The sequence below is a fragment of the Engraulis encrasicolus genome, chromosome 10 (genome assembly GCF_034702125.1).
Source record: "Engraulis encrasicolus isolate BLACKSEA-1 chromosome 10, IST_EnEncr_1.0, whole genome shotgun sequence".
NCBI classification, from domain to species: Eukaryota; Metazoa; Chordata; class Actinopteri; order Clupeiformes; family Engraulidae; genus Engraulis; species Engraulis encrasicolus.
Window position 1 is genome coordinate 42,202,887 of NC_085866.1, and position 16,256 is coordinate 42,219,142.

The window sequence follows — 16,256 nt, forward strand, 5'->3', positions numbered from 1 at the left end:
TGAGAGAGAGAGAGAGAGAGAGAGAGAGAGAGAGAGAGAGAGAGAGAGAGAGAGAGAGAGAGAGAGAGAGAGAGAGAGAGAGAGAGACCGCTAGCTAGCTGAGCAGACATCAAACAGGGATTAAAGTCATCAGATGGCATGCCTTGCCTGAAGATATTTTCTTGAGAGATAAAAACTCCACTCAGGGCTTCCTTGATGGTTCGCAAAGTGTTCTTAATTTGAACTCTTCAGGCTCCCGTGTAACCCGCTCACTTGACTCTGTGTGTGTGTGTGTGTGTGTGTTGTTACTATCTATCTATCGGAGCGGGAACAGTGAGAAGAATGAAAGTGTTGTTCTTTTCTTTTGAGTCTATACCTGCATGAGTGGCAGATCCCATGACGATAGATGACAGAAGAAATGTGCAAGTGTGTTTGTGGGTAAACACCGGCTTGACAGTGTGACAACACGGCGCAAAACAGTTGTTTGGCACTGCCAGCTTACTGATCTCAATTATGCTTATGCTGTTAAATCTGTACATTTTGTAAATGTATATTCCAAAACAAGAAAAAATTAGGTGACGCTATCGGTTTAGTGTATCTACATGCATCAACATGTAATACTTTGTACTACCTATACGGCAAATGCATAACCCTAACCCTCAGTACATGTTAAATGTTGCTACAAAGTTGTTACTTGTTACACTGTGCCCAATTAATTTAACAGAGGCAGTAAAATAAAGTATACCCAAAAATCTTTGTGAAAAATACTATGTGCATACAACCATTTTAAAAACAGCTTCTACAAATTGTCTGTAGCGTGACATAAATAAAAGCACGACTGAAATGCTGACATGCAACTGGAAAAAAAACATCTCTTTGAGACAAAACCATCCTTGACTGTAAATTTCAATGCCTGACAATCTGAATTGTAGCTATTAGAAAATAGTTCTGAGGATCAGAGGTTTGAGCAGGCATTTCTCCCTGAAAGGCAAACCTCAGGGAAGCTATGAATCACGGCACTATTACACACCACAGTGGTCACGGCTATTCAAATATGCTCAGTCATTAAGTTGTAAACGAAAAAAGACTCCGACTCCGATTTCATAGAGCAGCCATAGGGATAGGGATAGGATAGCAAGACACCACAGAAGATTCCAGATAAATTTATTTGTTGAAGATGTTTGATTCAGATTTGTTGATACTAAAAAAGGTAGGAGAATCACTGTCTCAGAGATGGTCACTGGCAGACACTTCATAAGTCAGAAAAAAACAAAACAAAACAACAAAAAGGATATAAAAATACAGACAAATCTTACCGTAATCATTTCTGTACAAACATAGAAAAATGTCAAATTCATTACCTTGGATTCAGTAAAATATACACACATTTATTTATTTTATTTTTTTAAAAAGCTTTTAAGGCTGGACATTTATTAGCAGAGTGAAGTCCACTTAGATGCATGAGCTGGGTAAGTGTAACAGACAGCTTGTGACCGCTGGAACCATGGTGAGCATTTTTTTATGTTCATTTTTTATTATTGTAGTGTAAAATGCATTGGCGCACACAATTTCTCACCGAAAATAAAGAAAAAGAAAATAAAACCAGTAATAAAAAAAAAACATTTTTTCCAAGTCTCAATTAAATCATAAAGGATAATAAATATACTGGTTGGATTGATAATGGGAAGTTAGCACTGTTGATTAACGGACATGGAGGAATATGTGAAGTCAATAACAGAACAACATCAAAAATATATAACAGTTCCTGAAAAAATTTGGCTGCCAAGTTTATGCAATTTTAACTGGACTCTGACATAATGCCACACCGGTGACTTCACGCTAACTGTTCAAGAAAAAAAAAATGCATTGTTGGGGTGGACAAAAAGTGAACATAGCTACAGCTTGCATGTGACATGAACATAACTTATCTCGTAGGAGGAAATGGCGCGATTCCCTTTGACAAAACCACCACAAAACGGACCAACACGACACCACAGAGTGTGAACTGCATAGAAAGTGGGCTCTCTCCATCCGACTGTCATCAGCACATTAAAACACAATAATCCTATGGGGTTATTAACAGAGGAGGATAAGCTGTGAAATAAATATGGTACATACAATTTACTGATTGCATGGTTAGACGAAGTATATACAGAACATGGGATACTTCACCCACAAACAAAAACAAAAGAACCAAAAGATACTGCCCATATATATTTAAAACCATTTTAACTATGATCTTATATGTTCCTTGGATATCTGCGATAATATGGAAATTAGAGTAAAATATGCTATATTATGATCAACTTGGAAAAAGGTCTACAGAGCGGATGGAATCTCGAATATCTGAAAGTGCATAATGTACTTAAAACCTTTGCTGGAAAAAGAACATCTGTGGGCATTTTTTTGGTTATTTTTACATTTAAAAAATAAAAATCTTAAAAAAAGTATCAATGTGTCTGAGGATTCAACCAACGGGTTAGTTGTAAGCAACTGGACAAATTCTTGCAACTGTGGCATCAAATATCTGCCAGATACCACTCAGCCTTGACATCACATCATAGGAAATTTAACTGCTCATAAATACCAGAGTAGCCATAGTCTCTCTACAGAAGTGCAATCACAAACGGCTCTCATTCATACCTTGACATAACACGACTCAACATGTTCACGTGGCGAGAGGTGTCATCTCCAGAGCTCTGACACCCCTTACGTACGGCAGAAACTGAGGATGCCTCCTTTGAGGAACGAACAGACTCTTAATCTCTAAGAGGGAGTCCAGTTGCTTACAGCTAAACTCCTTGGCTAAAAATCAAATGGTTGATCTCATAGCCAGAAATCTATTTTTTTCTCAGTGATTTGCATACAATGTATGGCATAAAACTGTCCTCAAAGGAGAATCGGCAAGAGGGAGGGGGGGGATTGCTTGTCTTGGACGATAGCGTTAGGAAAATTTCGGAGTACTTACAGTATTTCAAACAAAGAGAGTGTGCATATTTTTCACTTGTACGTAAGGCAAACAAGGCTTTCGTCTACTGTCCAGTGTCGTAACATGACTGATCCATACCATTTGCAGTGATCTAGCTGAAGCGGTCTGAAGCCCAGCTTGTTTGGCTGACAAGCTCAAGGTCTCCTCAATGGGCTAAAAGGCACAAGAGGAAGTGGAGGTGGAGGTGGAGGAAGAGGAGGCACTGAAAGGCAAGTCTGAGGAATCACCAAGGCTTGGGTAATAGAGGTTGTGTGTGTGTGTGTGTGTGTGTGTGTGTGTGTGTGTGTGTGTGTGTGTGTGTGTGTGTGTGTGTGTGTGTGTTTGCAGATCGGCCTCCGGTGTCTGCGTGCACTGGGAGCTGCTGGAAACTGGCATGGAACCAGGGCTTGTCCCGTATACTGATGAGCACCATGGGACGCAAGTGGGCTGTCTCTCTCTTTCTCCCTCTCTCTCTCTCTCTCGCATTCTCCTTCTCTCACTCCATTTCTCTCCCCCTCTCCGTCTCTTTCTACTACATGTGCAGGCTCTCATTACTCGAGGAGATGGAGCCACTCGACTCCTGGAAAGGCTAACTGGAAGGCACATTTGAAAACAGCCTGGTCAATTCTATATATGCACTAGTGTGTTTTTAAACTCCACTTCGGAGAGCCAGAAGAGAATGGAAAAAAACAAATCTGAGAAAATAAATATTCAATGATACTCCCAGTTTTCTTTTTTGGAAGACACTTAGATCTTGTACCTATTACTTAGAAAGGAATAAAAAAACAAACTGTCAGTCTTTTTGAAAAATGATATAATTGTTTAAATCTATAAATATAATTTATATAGTTATTTTTTTTTATCTCTCCGCTACGTGTTTTTTTTGTTATTTCCTCCTCCTATCCCCATTCCACTCTTTTTTCTTCTTCTTCTTCTTTCTGTCCATCTCTCCCCATAGTCTCAGTCATTCTCCGTCTCAACACACTGTCAATCCCGCTCTCTCTCGTTCATTCGCTCATGCTCATCATCATTGTCGTCGTGTGTGTGTGTGTGTTTATATAAGTGCACGGAACGCGCACGACAAACACACGTGGCTTTGGAGCATGTGAGCGATGGGAGGGAGGGAGGCAGTGAGAGCGAGAGAGAGCACCAGTACATGTCGTTGTTGTTGTTGTTGTGTTGCTGCGTTTGCCGTTACTTGCAGACAAACTGATCCACCACGCGGGAGCAGCGCTTGCATTTCACGTAGCAGCACCAGTGGAACTTGCAGTGGCACCGCTCCACCAGCGTGGCCTTGAACTGGTCGTAGCCCCGGCCGCAGCACATGAGCGCGCAGCCGTCCATCCCCTCCGAGGTCTTGTTGCAGAGGCGTCCCGTCGTGCCCAGCGAGCCGGTGGTCTTGTTGCCCATGCAGTAGTCCGGGCTGGGGTCGATGTACAGCAGGTCCTGGGCCGTGGGCGCGTTGAACTTGTTGTTCATCTGCACCAGCTTGCCGCGCGTGTTGAGCTTCATGGCGGCGGCGCTGTCGTACTTCTCCTTCAGCAGGTCGCCCACCTTGCGGAAGTCGGCCAGCTGCAGCCAGCACGTCTTCAGCGAGCAGGAGCCCGACACGCCGTGGCACTTGCAGGAGACGTGCGCCAGGTCCGACACCGCCTGGAGAGAGGGAGAGGGGGGGGGAGAGAGAGAGAGAGAGAGAGAGAGAGAGAGAGAGAGAGAGAGAGAGAGAGAGAGAGAGAGAGAGAGAGAGAGAGAGAGGAGAGAGAGAGAGAGAGAGAGAGGGGGGAGAGAGAGAGAGAGAGACAGAGAGAGAGAGAGACAGAGACAGAGTGTAAGAATGAGATTCAGAGCATCAGAGAGAGGAAAAGGAGAGATGGGTGAATAACAGAAACACAGGGAGAGAGAGAGAGAGTGAGAGGGACAGACAGAATGAGAGAGAGAGAGAGGGGAGGGAGAGAGAGAGAGAGAGAGAGAGAGAGAGAGAGAGAGAGAGAGAGAGAGAGAGAGAGAGAGAGAGAGAGAGAGAAGGGAACAAGAGAGAGAGAGAGAGAGAGAGAAAGGGATAGAAATTGGGGATGCAAGTTAGTGATGGGGCTCCCTCCTCTGGAATGTTGGAGGATTTATGGCACAGCACACCTTACAGAGAAGCACGACACGCACAATACATCACACGCACAAGACACCGAGAGGAAGAGAGGGGAAAAAACATGCTTCATGCTCCATAAACATGTTGAACATCTTAAAGCTCTGACACATGTTCACATCAACATGCACACTGACATACCGCCTTCAGAAGAAAAACAAAACTGGAAAAAAAAGAACGAACTAAAAAAGAAAAACAGCATTCATAAAGTAGGCTGCGGAGAAGACGTAGAGCAGATCTGCCAAATCAATTTGCATCTGTATGCGAGATGGCCTGCTATGGGGTGCATATGTTCCGAGGACTTGTATGATTGGTTAAGGCCCATTTACATCAAGGATAGGGGAGAGAACAGAACATGGACGCGAACAAAAAAAAAGAGGCAAGTGTTTGGCTGTCTCCACGTTTCCCTTTGAGGCGGATTCAATCATATGGGTAACTTGAAGAGAAAAAAAAACGAGAGAGAGAGAGAGAGAGAGAGAGAGAGAGAGAGAGAGAGAGAGAGAGAGAGAGAGAGAGAGAGAGAGAGACATCACGATTGGATCTAGCGGACAACCTTCCCAATCCTTGAGATCAAAGCCCACATCAAAAAAAAGAGAAAAAAACGAGGGCGAGACAGAGCTGTTAAGCAGATGAGAAGCGATATGATGAACATCAGACTGCCCTAAAATCCACCCTCCCTCTTCATCCTTTTCTTCCTCTCCTTTCTTCTTTCTCTTTCTGTTCTCCAAAGATACAGACACACTCACTTCTCCTGCCTCTTGTCTACAGAGTGGTGATAAGCATCTCACAGACCTACGTGTCAAGCCATCATGCAAGTCTTTCACCACGGGCTGCCTGGAAGACAATAAGCTGTATTTATTCTACCATACCGGGTCCCACTTGCGGCTATATGCCTACCGCAATGTTTCTCCACCAGCCAAACGTCATTCAGAGCCCAGACGAGAGACGCTGCCTGCCTGCCTGCCAGGAGAGACAGTTGGCGGAGGAAATGCAACTCATGTACAGCGCAGATATCTGGCATGGATGGTCTGTTTCGTTGTAGCTAACTAACACACATGGTCTGTTCATTACCAGACTGTTCTCTGATGGAGAACAGCAGCAGCAACATGCACAAGGCCCTGGCTATGAGGCGGGGGCACACACACACACACACACACACACACACACACACACACACACACACACACACACACACACACACACACACACACACACACACACACACACACACACACACACACACACACACACACACACACACACACACACACACACACACACACACACACGTGTTTGTGCGAACACACACATACACATGTGCACGCGTACGTGCACGCTTGCACGCACACCAAAGTGAATCAATGAACCACTCAATCACACCCATGCAGTTTAACCAAGGCAAGGATGTTCACAGAGGACAGCTAAATGGGCTTGATGTATTAGAAACATGCATGGGAAGACAGTGCAACCGTGCCCTCGAGCCCTTGTTTTCTGGAGAATAACGAGACCTTGTCCTGCACCAAATGTCATATCTAAATAGGCCCTTTTGAAGGGATAATGCAGTCCAGAGCGTAATTGTCTGACTTCATGCCTTGATGTCGTTCCCTAGGGAACACCTTCACCACATTCTCTGTTGTTGTTTCCCCCCCTCCCCTAAATACTTGAAGAATATCTGTGGTGCAAATGTTGTAATGCATCACTGAAAATTGTCGTTCTGGACAAGAAAACAGGGTGCTAATTGTTGCACATTTATGGTGGAGAGATTTACTGTATTTGGTCAGTGGAGGGGGAGGGTTATTGTTCAGAAAAAAGGAACTTATGGTGGGTTCCAGGCCTGAACCAAATTAGTGGGACATGGGACTCCTACTAGCGAATGGAGGGAAATCGACGCAACCACCTCAAATAATGAGATCAGAGGATAATGGCGGTACTCATGGAACCGTTATCAATCAACAATCAATAAGCAATAAACTATATTTCTCTTTGTGTACGGATGTTTTAAACACAAATGTTTTAATGCAACATCGCCTTCATGCTATGGCATGATATTGTGTCAACATTACAACATACGGTAGAACTAGATGTCATTTCGGAGGATTTGTCTTTCAAAATTGTGCATTCGGCCATTAAATCATGACGGTTGCTATGGTTGTGCAAACTCCCCCTTCAACTGCCTGGAACGTTTTGAGGAGGGAGCTTGAATAACTCAGGTAGGGGGAGTCCCGTGTCCCGATAGTGTGCATTGGGTTTGGAACGCACCATTAAATGGTCCACCCACGCGATGCCCGGCTTAGAACTCGACGCTATTACATTCATAAAAATCTCAAAAATAGAAAGCAATTTACTGTCCCATCCAGGCGTTGATTCTTAGAACTTGAACTGCATTGGATTCATAAATAGAGACAAATATCAAATATAGAAAGAAAATGTTTCCAAAGCATAACACTTTTCCACCCACCATGCGTCCGGCCTCGTTGTTGTGGATGTTCATCAGGATGCGGGCGCTCTCGATGGAGCCCTTGGAGTAGGTCTTCTCACGCTCGCGCGCGTCCACAAACTCCTTGGAGAAGCGGTAGCCGTAGTTGAGGTTGTCGCCGCAGCCGCCCCACAGCCAGTCGCGGGGCAGCTCCTTGGGCCTGGCCGCCCGGCTGCAGCCACAGCTGGACAGCTCGCCCTCGCGGCACGCCCGGCTCACCGCGTTCACCACCCCCGCCGCGCTGATGGCGTACGTGAACGCTGTCTCCCGGCTACCTGCGGAGCGGGGAACGCAAACAAACAAACACACACACACAGGGGGGGGAGAGGGATGAGGGAGGGAGGGAAAGAGAGAAGGGGGCCGGAGCCCCAAGTCAAACAAATCAGCCAATGGAAGAGGGGAGGGGATACAGATGCACGGCTTGGCGGAGCGTCAAGGCCTTTCAAACTCAATCAGCTTCAGCGAGGTCAGATGGAAACCTTGAGTCGTTACGGAGAGGAGAGGAGCCGTATGTATGTAGGCTGTGGGGTATAGCCAGTGTGTGTGTGTGTGTGTGTGTGTGTGTGTGTGTGTGTGTGTGTGTGTGTGTGTGTGTGTGTGTGTCTGTGTGTGTGTGTGTGTGTGTGTGTGTGTGTGTGTGTGTGTGTGTGTGTGTGTGTGTGTGTGTGTGTGTGTGTGTGTGTGTGTGTGTGTGTGTGTGCATCTGTGTATATGTATACTGTACATATATAAGTGTGTGTGTGTGGGGATGGAGGTAGTGATTTACTGGGTAATGTTAATGTATGGGGCTGAGTCATACGGGACGTACAGTTGAACTAAGGGTGGACCAACTCTGTGCATGGGCAAGTACCATGGATCAAGACATCAAGCCACTGAGAGAGAGAGAGAGAGAGGGGGGGAGAGAGAGAGAGAGAGAGAGAGAGAGAGGGGGGGAGAGAGAGAGAGAGAGAGAGAGAGAGAGAAACACGAGATAAAGAAAGAAAAAAGCAGGAGCACCTTGGCGGTGTTCACCACACTTACAGACGCATGAGCAGGCAAGACAGCGTGAGAGTGAGCACAAACGCACACAGCCAGAGAGAGAGAGAGAGAGAGAGAGAGAGAGAGAGAGAGAGAGAGAGAGAGAGAGAGAGAGAGAGAGAGAGAGAGAGAGAGAGAGAGAGAGAGGCACAGAGGGAGAGAAGAAAATGAAAAAAAGAAAGAAAGAGAGAATAGAAAGAAAGAAGGAAGCGAGAGCAAGGGAGAAAGAGAGGGGGGGAGCACCTTGGCAGCGTTCGCTGCACTTACAGATGCATGCATGTTCGTGGGCTACCCTCATGCTGAGTTGACCCAGGCTCCAGCAGCAATAGAGGCACCGGGAGGCAGCCCAGCCAAGCCAAGCCAAGCCAAGTCTGCTGCACTGTACTGTGCTGTGCTGGGGTGAATTTCTCGAAACCAAAGTTGCTTACTACATTAGCTACTTCGTTGCTTTCAATGCATTTTAACATTGGCAACTACCGAAGTTGCTAACAGGCTAACAACTTCCCTTTCGAGAAACTCACCCCTGCTGCGCTGTACTGTACTGTGATACGCTGTACTGTGCTTTACTCTGGTCTACTCTAGGCTAGTCAGCTCTTGCAGCTCCATACATGTGGATGCATGGCAGCAGACCTGTGGCCAATAAATCCAGCAGGCCACTGGCCACGGTGCACAACAGCAGGTTAACCCACAACACCTGGAGGAGGAGAGGGAGAAGAGGTGGTGGAGAGGGAGAGGGAGAAGAAGGAGGAGGAGGGTGAGAAGAAGGAGGAGGATGAGTAGGAAGTGGCCTCCTCCTGGAGGAGATCCCCATGCCCCAACCTTGGCTACTGGCCTGAGTATCCCACTACCACTCACTACCCGCGAGGAGTACTCCGCAAGCTTGACCTCCTGCCCTATCCATCTGCCCCCCCCCCCCAAAACCACCTCTTTCCCAGGAAAAGGCCTCCAAGCTTGCACCCTCCTCAGTCACTCAGACAGCACCCCAACACCAGTCACTCCCTCTCCACATGATCTGTCGTAAGGAAGGCTCCTTGGAAAACTTTTTCTCAGTTTCAATGTTGGCGTGGTTACTGCACTTTGCCTTTGTACGGAAGTATAGCCCTGAGTGGGCCTCACAGCTAAGTGTTGCCTCAGGGTGAAAGTTGGCCCTCTGGTGGCCAAGGCCTGCGTGTGCAACAATTCATCCTGAAACGAGACACCACACTATTGCTGTAGTTTAATACCTTTTCATAAAGGGAGAGAAGGAGAGCGGGAGGGGAAAAAGGGTTGACGAATACAGTATAAAAACACATTGCTACTACCGCCATCCTCGCTGAATTGAAGGTCAATAGTCTCTCGTTTGAACCCCCGTACGCGGGACCTACTTATCATTGCTGTCACACTCTGGACCGATAGGAGAATGGAAGAGAGGAGAGAGGAGGAGAGCAGAATGGAGGAGAGGAGGGAGGGGGTTGAGGTGGAGGGAAAATATGAAAGAAGAGAGGAAAAAAGAGAAGAGAGGGGAGCGGGGGTTTTGAATGGAAGCAGCACTGAGACATTAGTCCAGTCAGCAGGCAACAAAGGTCAACACTGCCAAAGAAGGGGAACAAAATAAACAGACTGAAAACCTGTCTCTTAAATTTAGTATGCTTCTCCCTGGAAACCAGACTCCAAGATGAAAATACCAGAATAAGGAGTACGCCTGAATGAGCGAAGGAGAAGAGAGAGGGAAATAAAGAGAGGGAATGAGTATCAGCGAGAGAGAGAGAGGAGGAGGAGGAGGAGGAGGAGGAGGAGCAGGAGAGAAAGAGAGAGAGAGTATGTGAAAGTGAGCGAATGGGGAGTGAGTGAATGAATCTTATCCAGATGGGAAGGGTTTTTTCGTATGGGAGGGCCAGCCAAAGGAGAGAGAGAGAGAGAAAGAGAAAACGAACGAAAGAGGGAAAGGTTATTACTTTCTTTTACCGTTTGGGATTCGTCGGAGGAGACAGGCCTAATAGCGGAGCTGTCGACAGACAAGCTGTCCTCGGCCCGCTCTGACACTGCACCCATTTCCCATCCCCAGACCCTACATCTCCTGTACCCTTCTATACACCTCAACTTGTCACCTTCCACCTACTGCCCAAACCTAGATCTTGTCCCCTCCTATCCACCTATATCACGTATCTCACCGTTCTATTCACCTCACATTGTCCTCTTTCACCCCTTCCACCTACTCCTCAAATCTTCCTTTGATCTTGTCCCCTCCTATTCATCTAGATAATGTATCTCATGTACCCTTCTACCTTGTCCCCCTTCACCCCTTCCCCATTTGCCCTTCGATCACCCTCCCCCCAAAAAAACTTCCACCGACTGCCATAACCTTGCCCCCCATCCCACAATAGCATATCGTCACCATCCACAACCTTCTACCCACAAACCTACATTTCCATTGCCAAACCCACCCCCCCTCCTCTTCACAAGCCCTCCTCTCTCACCCCCCTCCCCCCCCCGTAGGAGTCTCCGGCCTCCATCCTCAAGGCGGTGTGGCCTGCCAACCTGGTCATGCTGTTGCCAGATCCCCCAGCCTCTTCCCTGGACATCGCCTATCCATCAGGCCGACAAGTGAAGATAGATGACTCCTTACACTATTAAGGGCCAAATAGCTTCTTGGCACCAGAATAAGCCAAATATGAGTCCTTCCTCCTTCCCTCCCTCCCTCCCTCCCTCCCTCTCTCCCGCTCACTCTTTCTTTCCATCTCTCTCCCTCTATCCCTCCATCTCATTCTCTCTCTCTCCTCCTGTTTTATGAAGATGCATTTGCAAGAAAGCATGTTGACATGCCGAGCAAGGGCCAAACACACTCGCAGGGACACACACTTTGACTCGCCAGCGAGGATCAAAATGAACAAACCAGCGAGCGAGCAAAGGAACTTGTTTCATGAAGACTTACTCCCCTCAAAGACCCAACCATACGCCCACCCCCCCCATCCACTAACCCACCCCTTAATCCTACACCTCGAACGCGCTGCAACCAACAGCTCGACAGCCTTTTAAAATACAGTCCAGCTATATGCCCTCAGGAGGAATTTGCGAATGTAAACACGGGTGTTCTTAAAGGGGAAGGGTGGGACGGCTTTGAGAGAGTGCCATGGCACGGTAACCCTTGGCGGGGAGAGGGTACCTTTAAGCACGGAGGAGGAGGAGGGCGAGGGGGAGGGGGGGTAAACTGCATGTATACATTACCAACATCATGGGCACCAACCCTAGCAGTCGGTGGTGGCAGGGCAAGCCAGAATTTCCAGCCTCATTTGCACACGAGTGCGTTTGGCTGGCACCCAGCCTCCTCTCTTGACTTCATTACGCTTTCAAACGCATGTGTTTGGGACCACGTATACATAAATATCAAATACACACACGCACAGGCACAGATACTCATACACACACATAATATAGCTACATAGTTTATTGTATGATATATACTGTATACTCTAGTCTAGTATATCTACAGCATATTAAATTATATACAGTAATAAAAATAATCCACACATCCAATGACCATAACAACGTGAACGTGAAGAGACGGGACTAGTTCAGGTCCCATTTGTATGACATGAATATTGTACACACACGTACGAGTTCGAGTCTGAGGGAGAAGGGGTGGGGTTCACTCTCCTCGAAACATTTTCTCGGGAGTCTATAAGGTTTTGCTACCACTTAACCAAAAGCCCTCTGAATGGAAAGAAAGGAGGAGGAGGAGAAGGGGAAAAAAAAAGAACAAGTAAGAGAAAAAAAGGCAAACTGAAATGCACTCCAGTGAAAAATGCTCTGGTTATTTACAGGAGCCGAAGTGTACGGGACTGCAGACTTGAAAAGAAAAACAGCCATAAATGCCACCGCTAAGCCGCCTTTACAAGAGCCAATCTGGTAGCATTAAACGTCTCACAGAACGCCCATAGAAAATACATCACCGCACCACCAATAACCAGCTCCTCCCAAACACCAATAAAAAAACAGCCAGCGTTTACCGTAAGGTACCGTAGTCTACCTTGCCGTGCGTGCGGCGATCGGAGAGACTCTACAGTACGTCGATCACGTAATTCGGCCATGTTTTGGCTTTGGCAAGAGCGCTGGGAAAACAGTGCGTGTGTGTGTGTATATGTGTGTGTGTGTGCGCGCACGTGTGTGTATTCAGTCCTGCCCTGCCCATGGCCGGACGAGGCATGCTGGATGTGCTTGCATTAACTCTAAATACAGGGCAGGCATAAATTTGGGGGAAACGCAATTACTCACCATTCTCAGTGTCAGGCACGAGCCATTTTGAGGGAGCACCGCACTTGATTTATTCGCAAGACCTCACCATAAAACTATTCCTTAACCGCAGCTGCTAAGAATGAGCAGTTCCATGTGCGGCCCTATGCATTAAAACAAGGGAGATGGGGTGGGGGCAGGGCAGGGCGGGGCGGGGGGGTCAGAATGGAGATCAGGATTGAAGTGGGGGGGGGGATAAGGGGCCAAGGATTTGCTCAGACACGGTCCTACGCCACTCCGTGTCTGGCTCAGACGAGGGCCGGTACTGGGCGGGTGGGGGTCTGGGGGTTGAGATGGAGAGGCATGCCCCCCCCTGACTGGGCTTTGGGATGAACCACCGGCCAGGGAACCACTGCGTGCGAACATAGGCCAGTCATACCCTCGCACGCACACAAACACACTAATAATCTATAGCCGCAAACATGTCCACATGTTGTGCATGCACAGACACAAATACTCGCTAGTTGTATGCACGCAAACACACACTCGCACGCAGTGTCAAATACTCCATAGCCACATGCACTCAAGCGCACACGCACACACACGCACACGCACACACTGAGGAGACTGAGCAGAGCAGGGCCATTTGTTGGCCGCGGCCGTGCAGCAATTTTCTCCCATTAATCTCCCTTTAAATCCTGCTGACCACAGCGGGCCTGATCCAAAAAGAGCCATGGCCACGCGGCAGAGCCAAAACCTCAGGTCCCTGTAAGCAGCAAGGATGATGCGGGTCAAGGGGACCAGACCAAATCGCCTGCCCCCCCTACCGTGATGTAAGATGCACCTTCCTCTACTCTGATCTGTCCTCCTCTACAATACTAATCTACTAGCCTCCACCCTCCTCCTCTACATGAGGGATAATGGCTAACGAGGTGACCACTTCCACAACGTTAATGGCGAGGCGGTGGCTTGAACTCATAACTGAAGACAGAGTTGCCTCTACCAAGCCTGCCGTTAGGGTAGGGTATTTTTTTTATCTATTACTGCATGTGAAGTTGTAAAAACCATGCCAACTGCACCAGAAACTAGTGAGCAAGATACACGTCGCTACGCAGGCGTGAAATCTGCCATTCCAAACGAAGATTCTAGGTGCAGCTGACATTGTGATTATTTAATTTTCTGTAGATCATGATTCCAACAGTCTTATCCCTTAGATACCATCGGCACTCCGAACGAAGATTCTATGCGCAGCTAACTTACACGCACGCTTGACGCTAGACCGGTTCCACATAATTAATATTGATACTTAATACATACTGATCGACACTCCTCTACCACCCTGACGTACCAACTACCCTCCTCTCTCTTTCCCTCCAATCAGATCCACTCTGTTCCATTCCCTTGTATGCCTCAGCCAGAGATTGATATTGTGGATGACATCTAATTCTGATCCAAAAAGGAGGCTACTGGCAGAAGGATGGATTCTAATGAGTGTGTGTGTCTGTGTGACAGAGTGAGTGTGTGTGTGTGTGTGTGTGTGTGTGTGTGTGTGTGTGTGTGTGCGCGTGCGTGCGTGTGTGCGTGAGATGGGGAATTGCAAAGCTGTCCACACACTGGCCACATAATCTCACAAGAAAAACGATTCTGTGTCTGTACAACATACACGCAAAGGGAAGATGCAAGATCGACACGACTAATGGCCAATGAGAAGTACAGGACAAACAACCAATAAGAAGAGAAGAGTGCTGCATTAATGACCAATGAGAGGACGGCAGTACAGAATGGAAACATATGCTCGCATTTAAAAATCAAAATGGAAAAGGGGGAGACAAGGGGGTGCAAAGAAAGACAACGTGCTAAAAAGAAGTGAACAGCCTCATATCCATGAGCATGAAAGAGAAAAAGAGAGATATTTGGCTGGCAAAGCATCAAGGCAGCCTTCAATGCTAATGGAGTATGAAAGCCTTTTGTCAGACCTCTGTCAAGAAGTCAGACTGCTAATCTGTCTGGTGTATGAAGGTGCTCCGAAAACGCTTTTCGTATCAGTCATCATCTGTGTGTGTGTGTGTGTGTGTGTGTGTGTGTGTGTGTGTGTGTGTGTGTGTAGTCTTCAGTACTCTCTATCTAGTCCGTACAGTGTATATAGATTGTGTGAATGAGTGAGTTTTTACATGGGACTTTGTGAGATAGTACGTGTGTGTGAATGGGTGAGTCTATACATGTGTGATGTGAATGGCTGAGTCAGAGACCGACTCATTGACTGTGTATGATTACTAGGCCAGGATGACATGTGCAAACCAACCCATCTGCCAGCGAGCTGTGAATCAGTACATGTGAGAATGAGTGAGTCAGAGTTGTGAATCAGTACATGTGAGAATGAGTGAGTCAGAGTTGTGAATCAGTACATGTGAGAATGAGTGAGTCAGAGTTGTGAATCAGTACATGTGAGAATGAGTGAGTCAGAGTTGTGAATCAGTACATGTGAGAATGAGTGAGTCAACAGGTACGTAGCTCATGGATTCAATGACTTGTGGTTCATGAGACTGTGCCAACCTAAGAGAATCCCTCCAAACCTTCATAATGTATCTGTTAATGAGCGTATACGAATGGGTGCGTCAACAAGTGGACCCAATGGACTCAATGACTTGTACTGCGTCTGAACTCAGTATATCTGTGTGAACCCATCTGTGACGGAGTTGTGCATCAATGAGAGTGCAAACGAGTGACTCAATGAGTGGCTCACTGACTCACTGGCTCAATGACTTGTGTATGGACTGTGCCAACCAATAAAACCGACCCATCGTTAAGGGAGTTGAGTGTCAGCTGAGTTCAGTGAGTGTCTGAATGAGTGACTCAACTAGTGGTTCACTGACTCACTGCCTCAATGACTGTGTACGACTGTGGCAGCCAAGGAAACTGACCAGCCATCCCAAAACCTACCAACTGTATCTGTTAGTGAGGAAGTGAATCAATGAATGAGCAAGTGGTTTAGTGAGTCAGTGAGTGTTTATGACTGTGCAAACATCCCAAAATCATACCTATCTGCAAGTGAGCCGGTGAGTGTGTACTGTATGGTACAGCATAACTGTGCCACGTTAGGGGGCAGGCATGGCCTAGTGGTTAAGGAGATGGACTTCAGATCAGAGGGTTGTACGTTCGAATCCCACCCTTCCACTCCTTACAGCACTCCATGGCTGAGGTGCCCGTGAGCAAGGCACCTAACCCCACACTGCCCCAGTAGCCAATGTAACCAATACCCTGTGCCTAAATAACTGTAAGCCGCTTTGGATAAAAGCGTCAGCTAAGTGTAATTTCATGTAATGTCACAAAAGTTAGGACTGCCTTACCTATCTGCATGACGCGGCCGAACACCGACGAGTTGTCGACGGTGCTGCAGTTCCAGCGGCGGTGGCGGAACTGGAACTGGCACTCGCGGATGCCCGTCTTGGCGCCCTCGCCGATATACT

General features: G+C 47.2%; 1 protein-coding gene across 5 annotated transcripts in view; it reads right to left on the minus strand.

The window, feature by feature from the left end:
• Positions 1-1,126: 1,126 nt before the first annotated feature.
• The window catches only part of wnt5a (wingless-type MMTV integration site family, member 5a), a 23,272-nt gene continuing 8,142 nt past the window's right edge, over positions 1,127-16,256 (minus strand). For all 5 annotated transcript variants that reach the window (XM_063208926.1, XM_063208925.1, XM_063208928.1 and 2 more), the window contains exons 3-5: positions 16,137-16,256; positions 7,546-7,838; positions 1,127-4,600 (exon numbers count right to left, since the gene is read on the minus strand). The exon at positions 16,137-16,256 is cut by the window's right edge and continues 128 nt beyond it. In XM_063208926.1, the coding sequence (XP_063064996.1) occupies positions 4,142-4,600; positions 7,546-7,838; positions 16,137-16,256 (872 nt within the window). In that variant the 3' untranslated portion in view covers positions 1,127-4,141. The remainder of the gene's footprint in view (positions 4,601-7,545; positions 7,839-16,136) is intronic.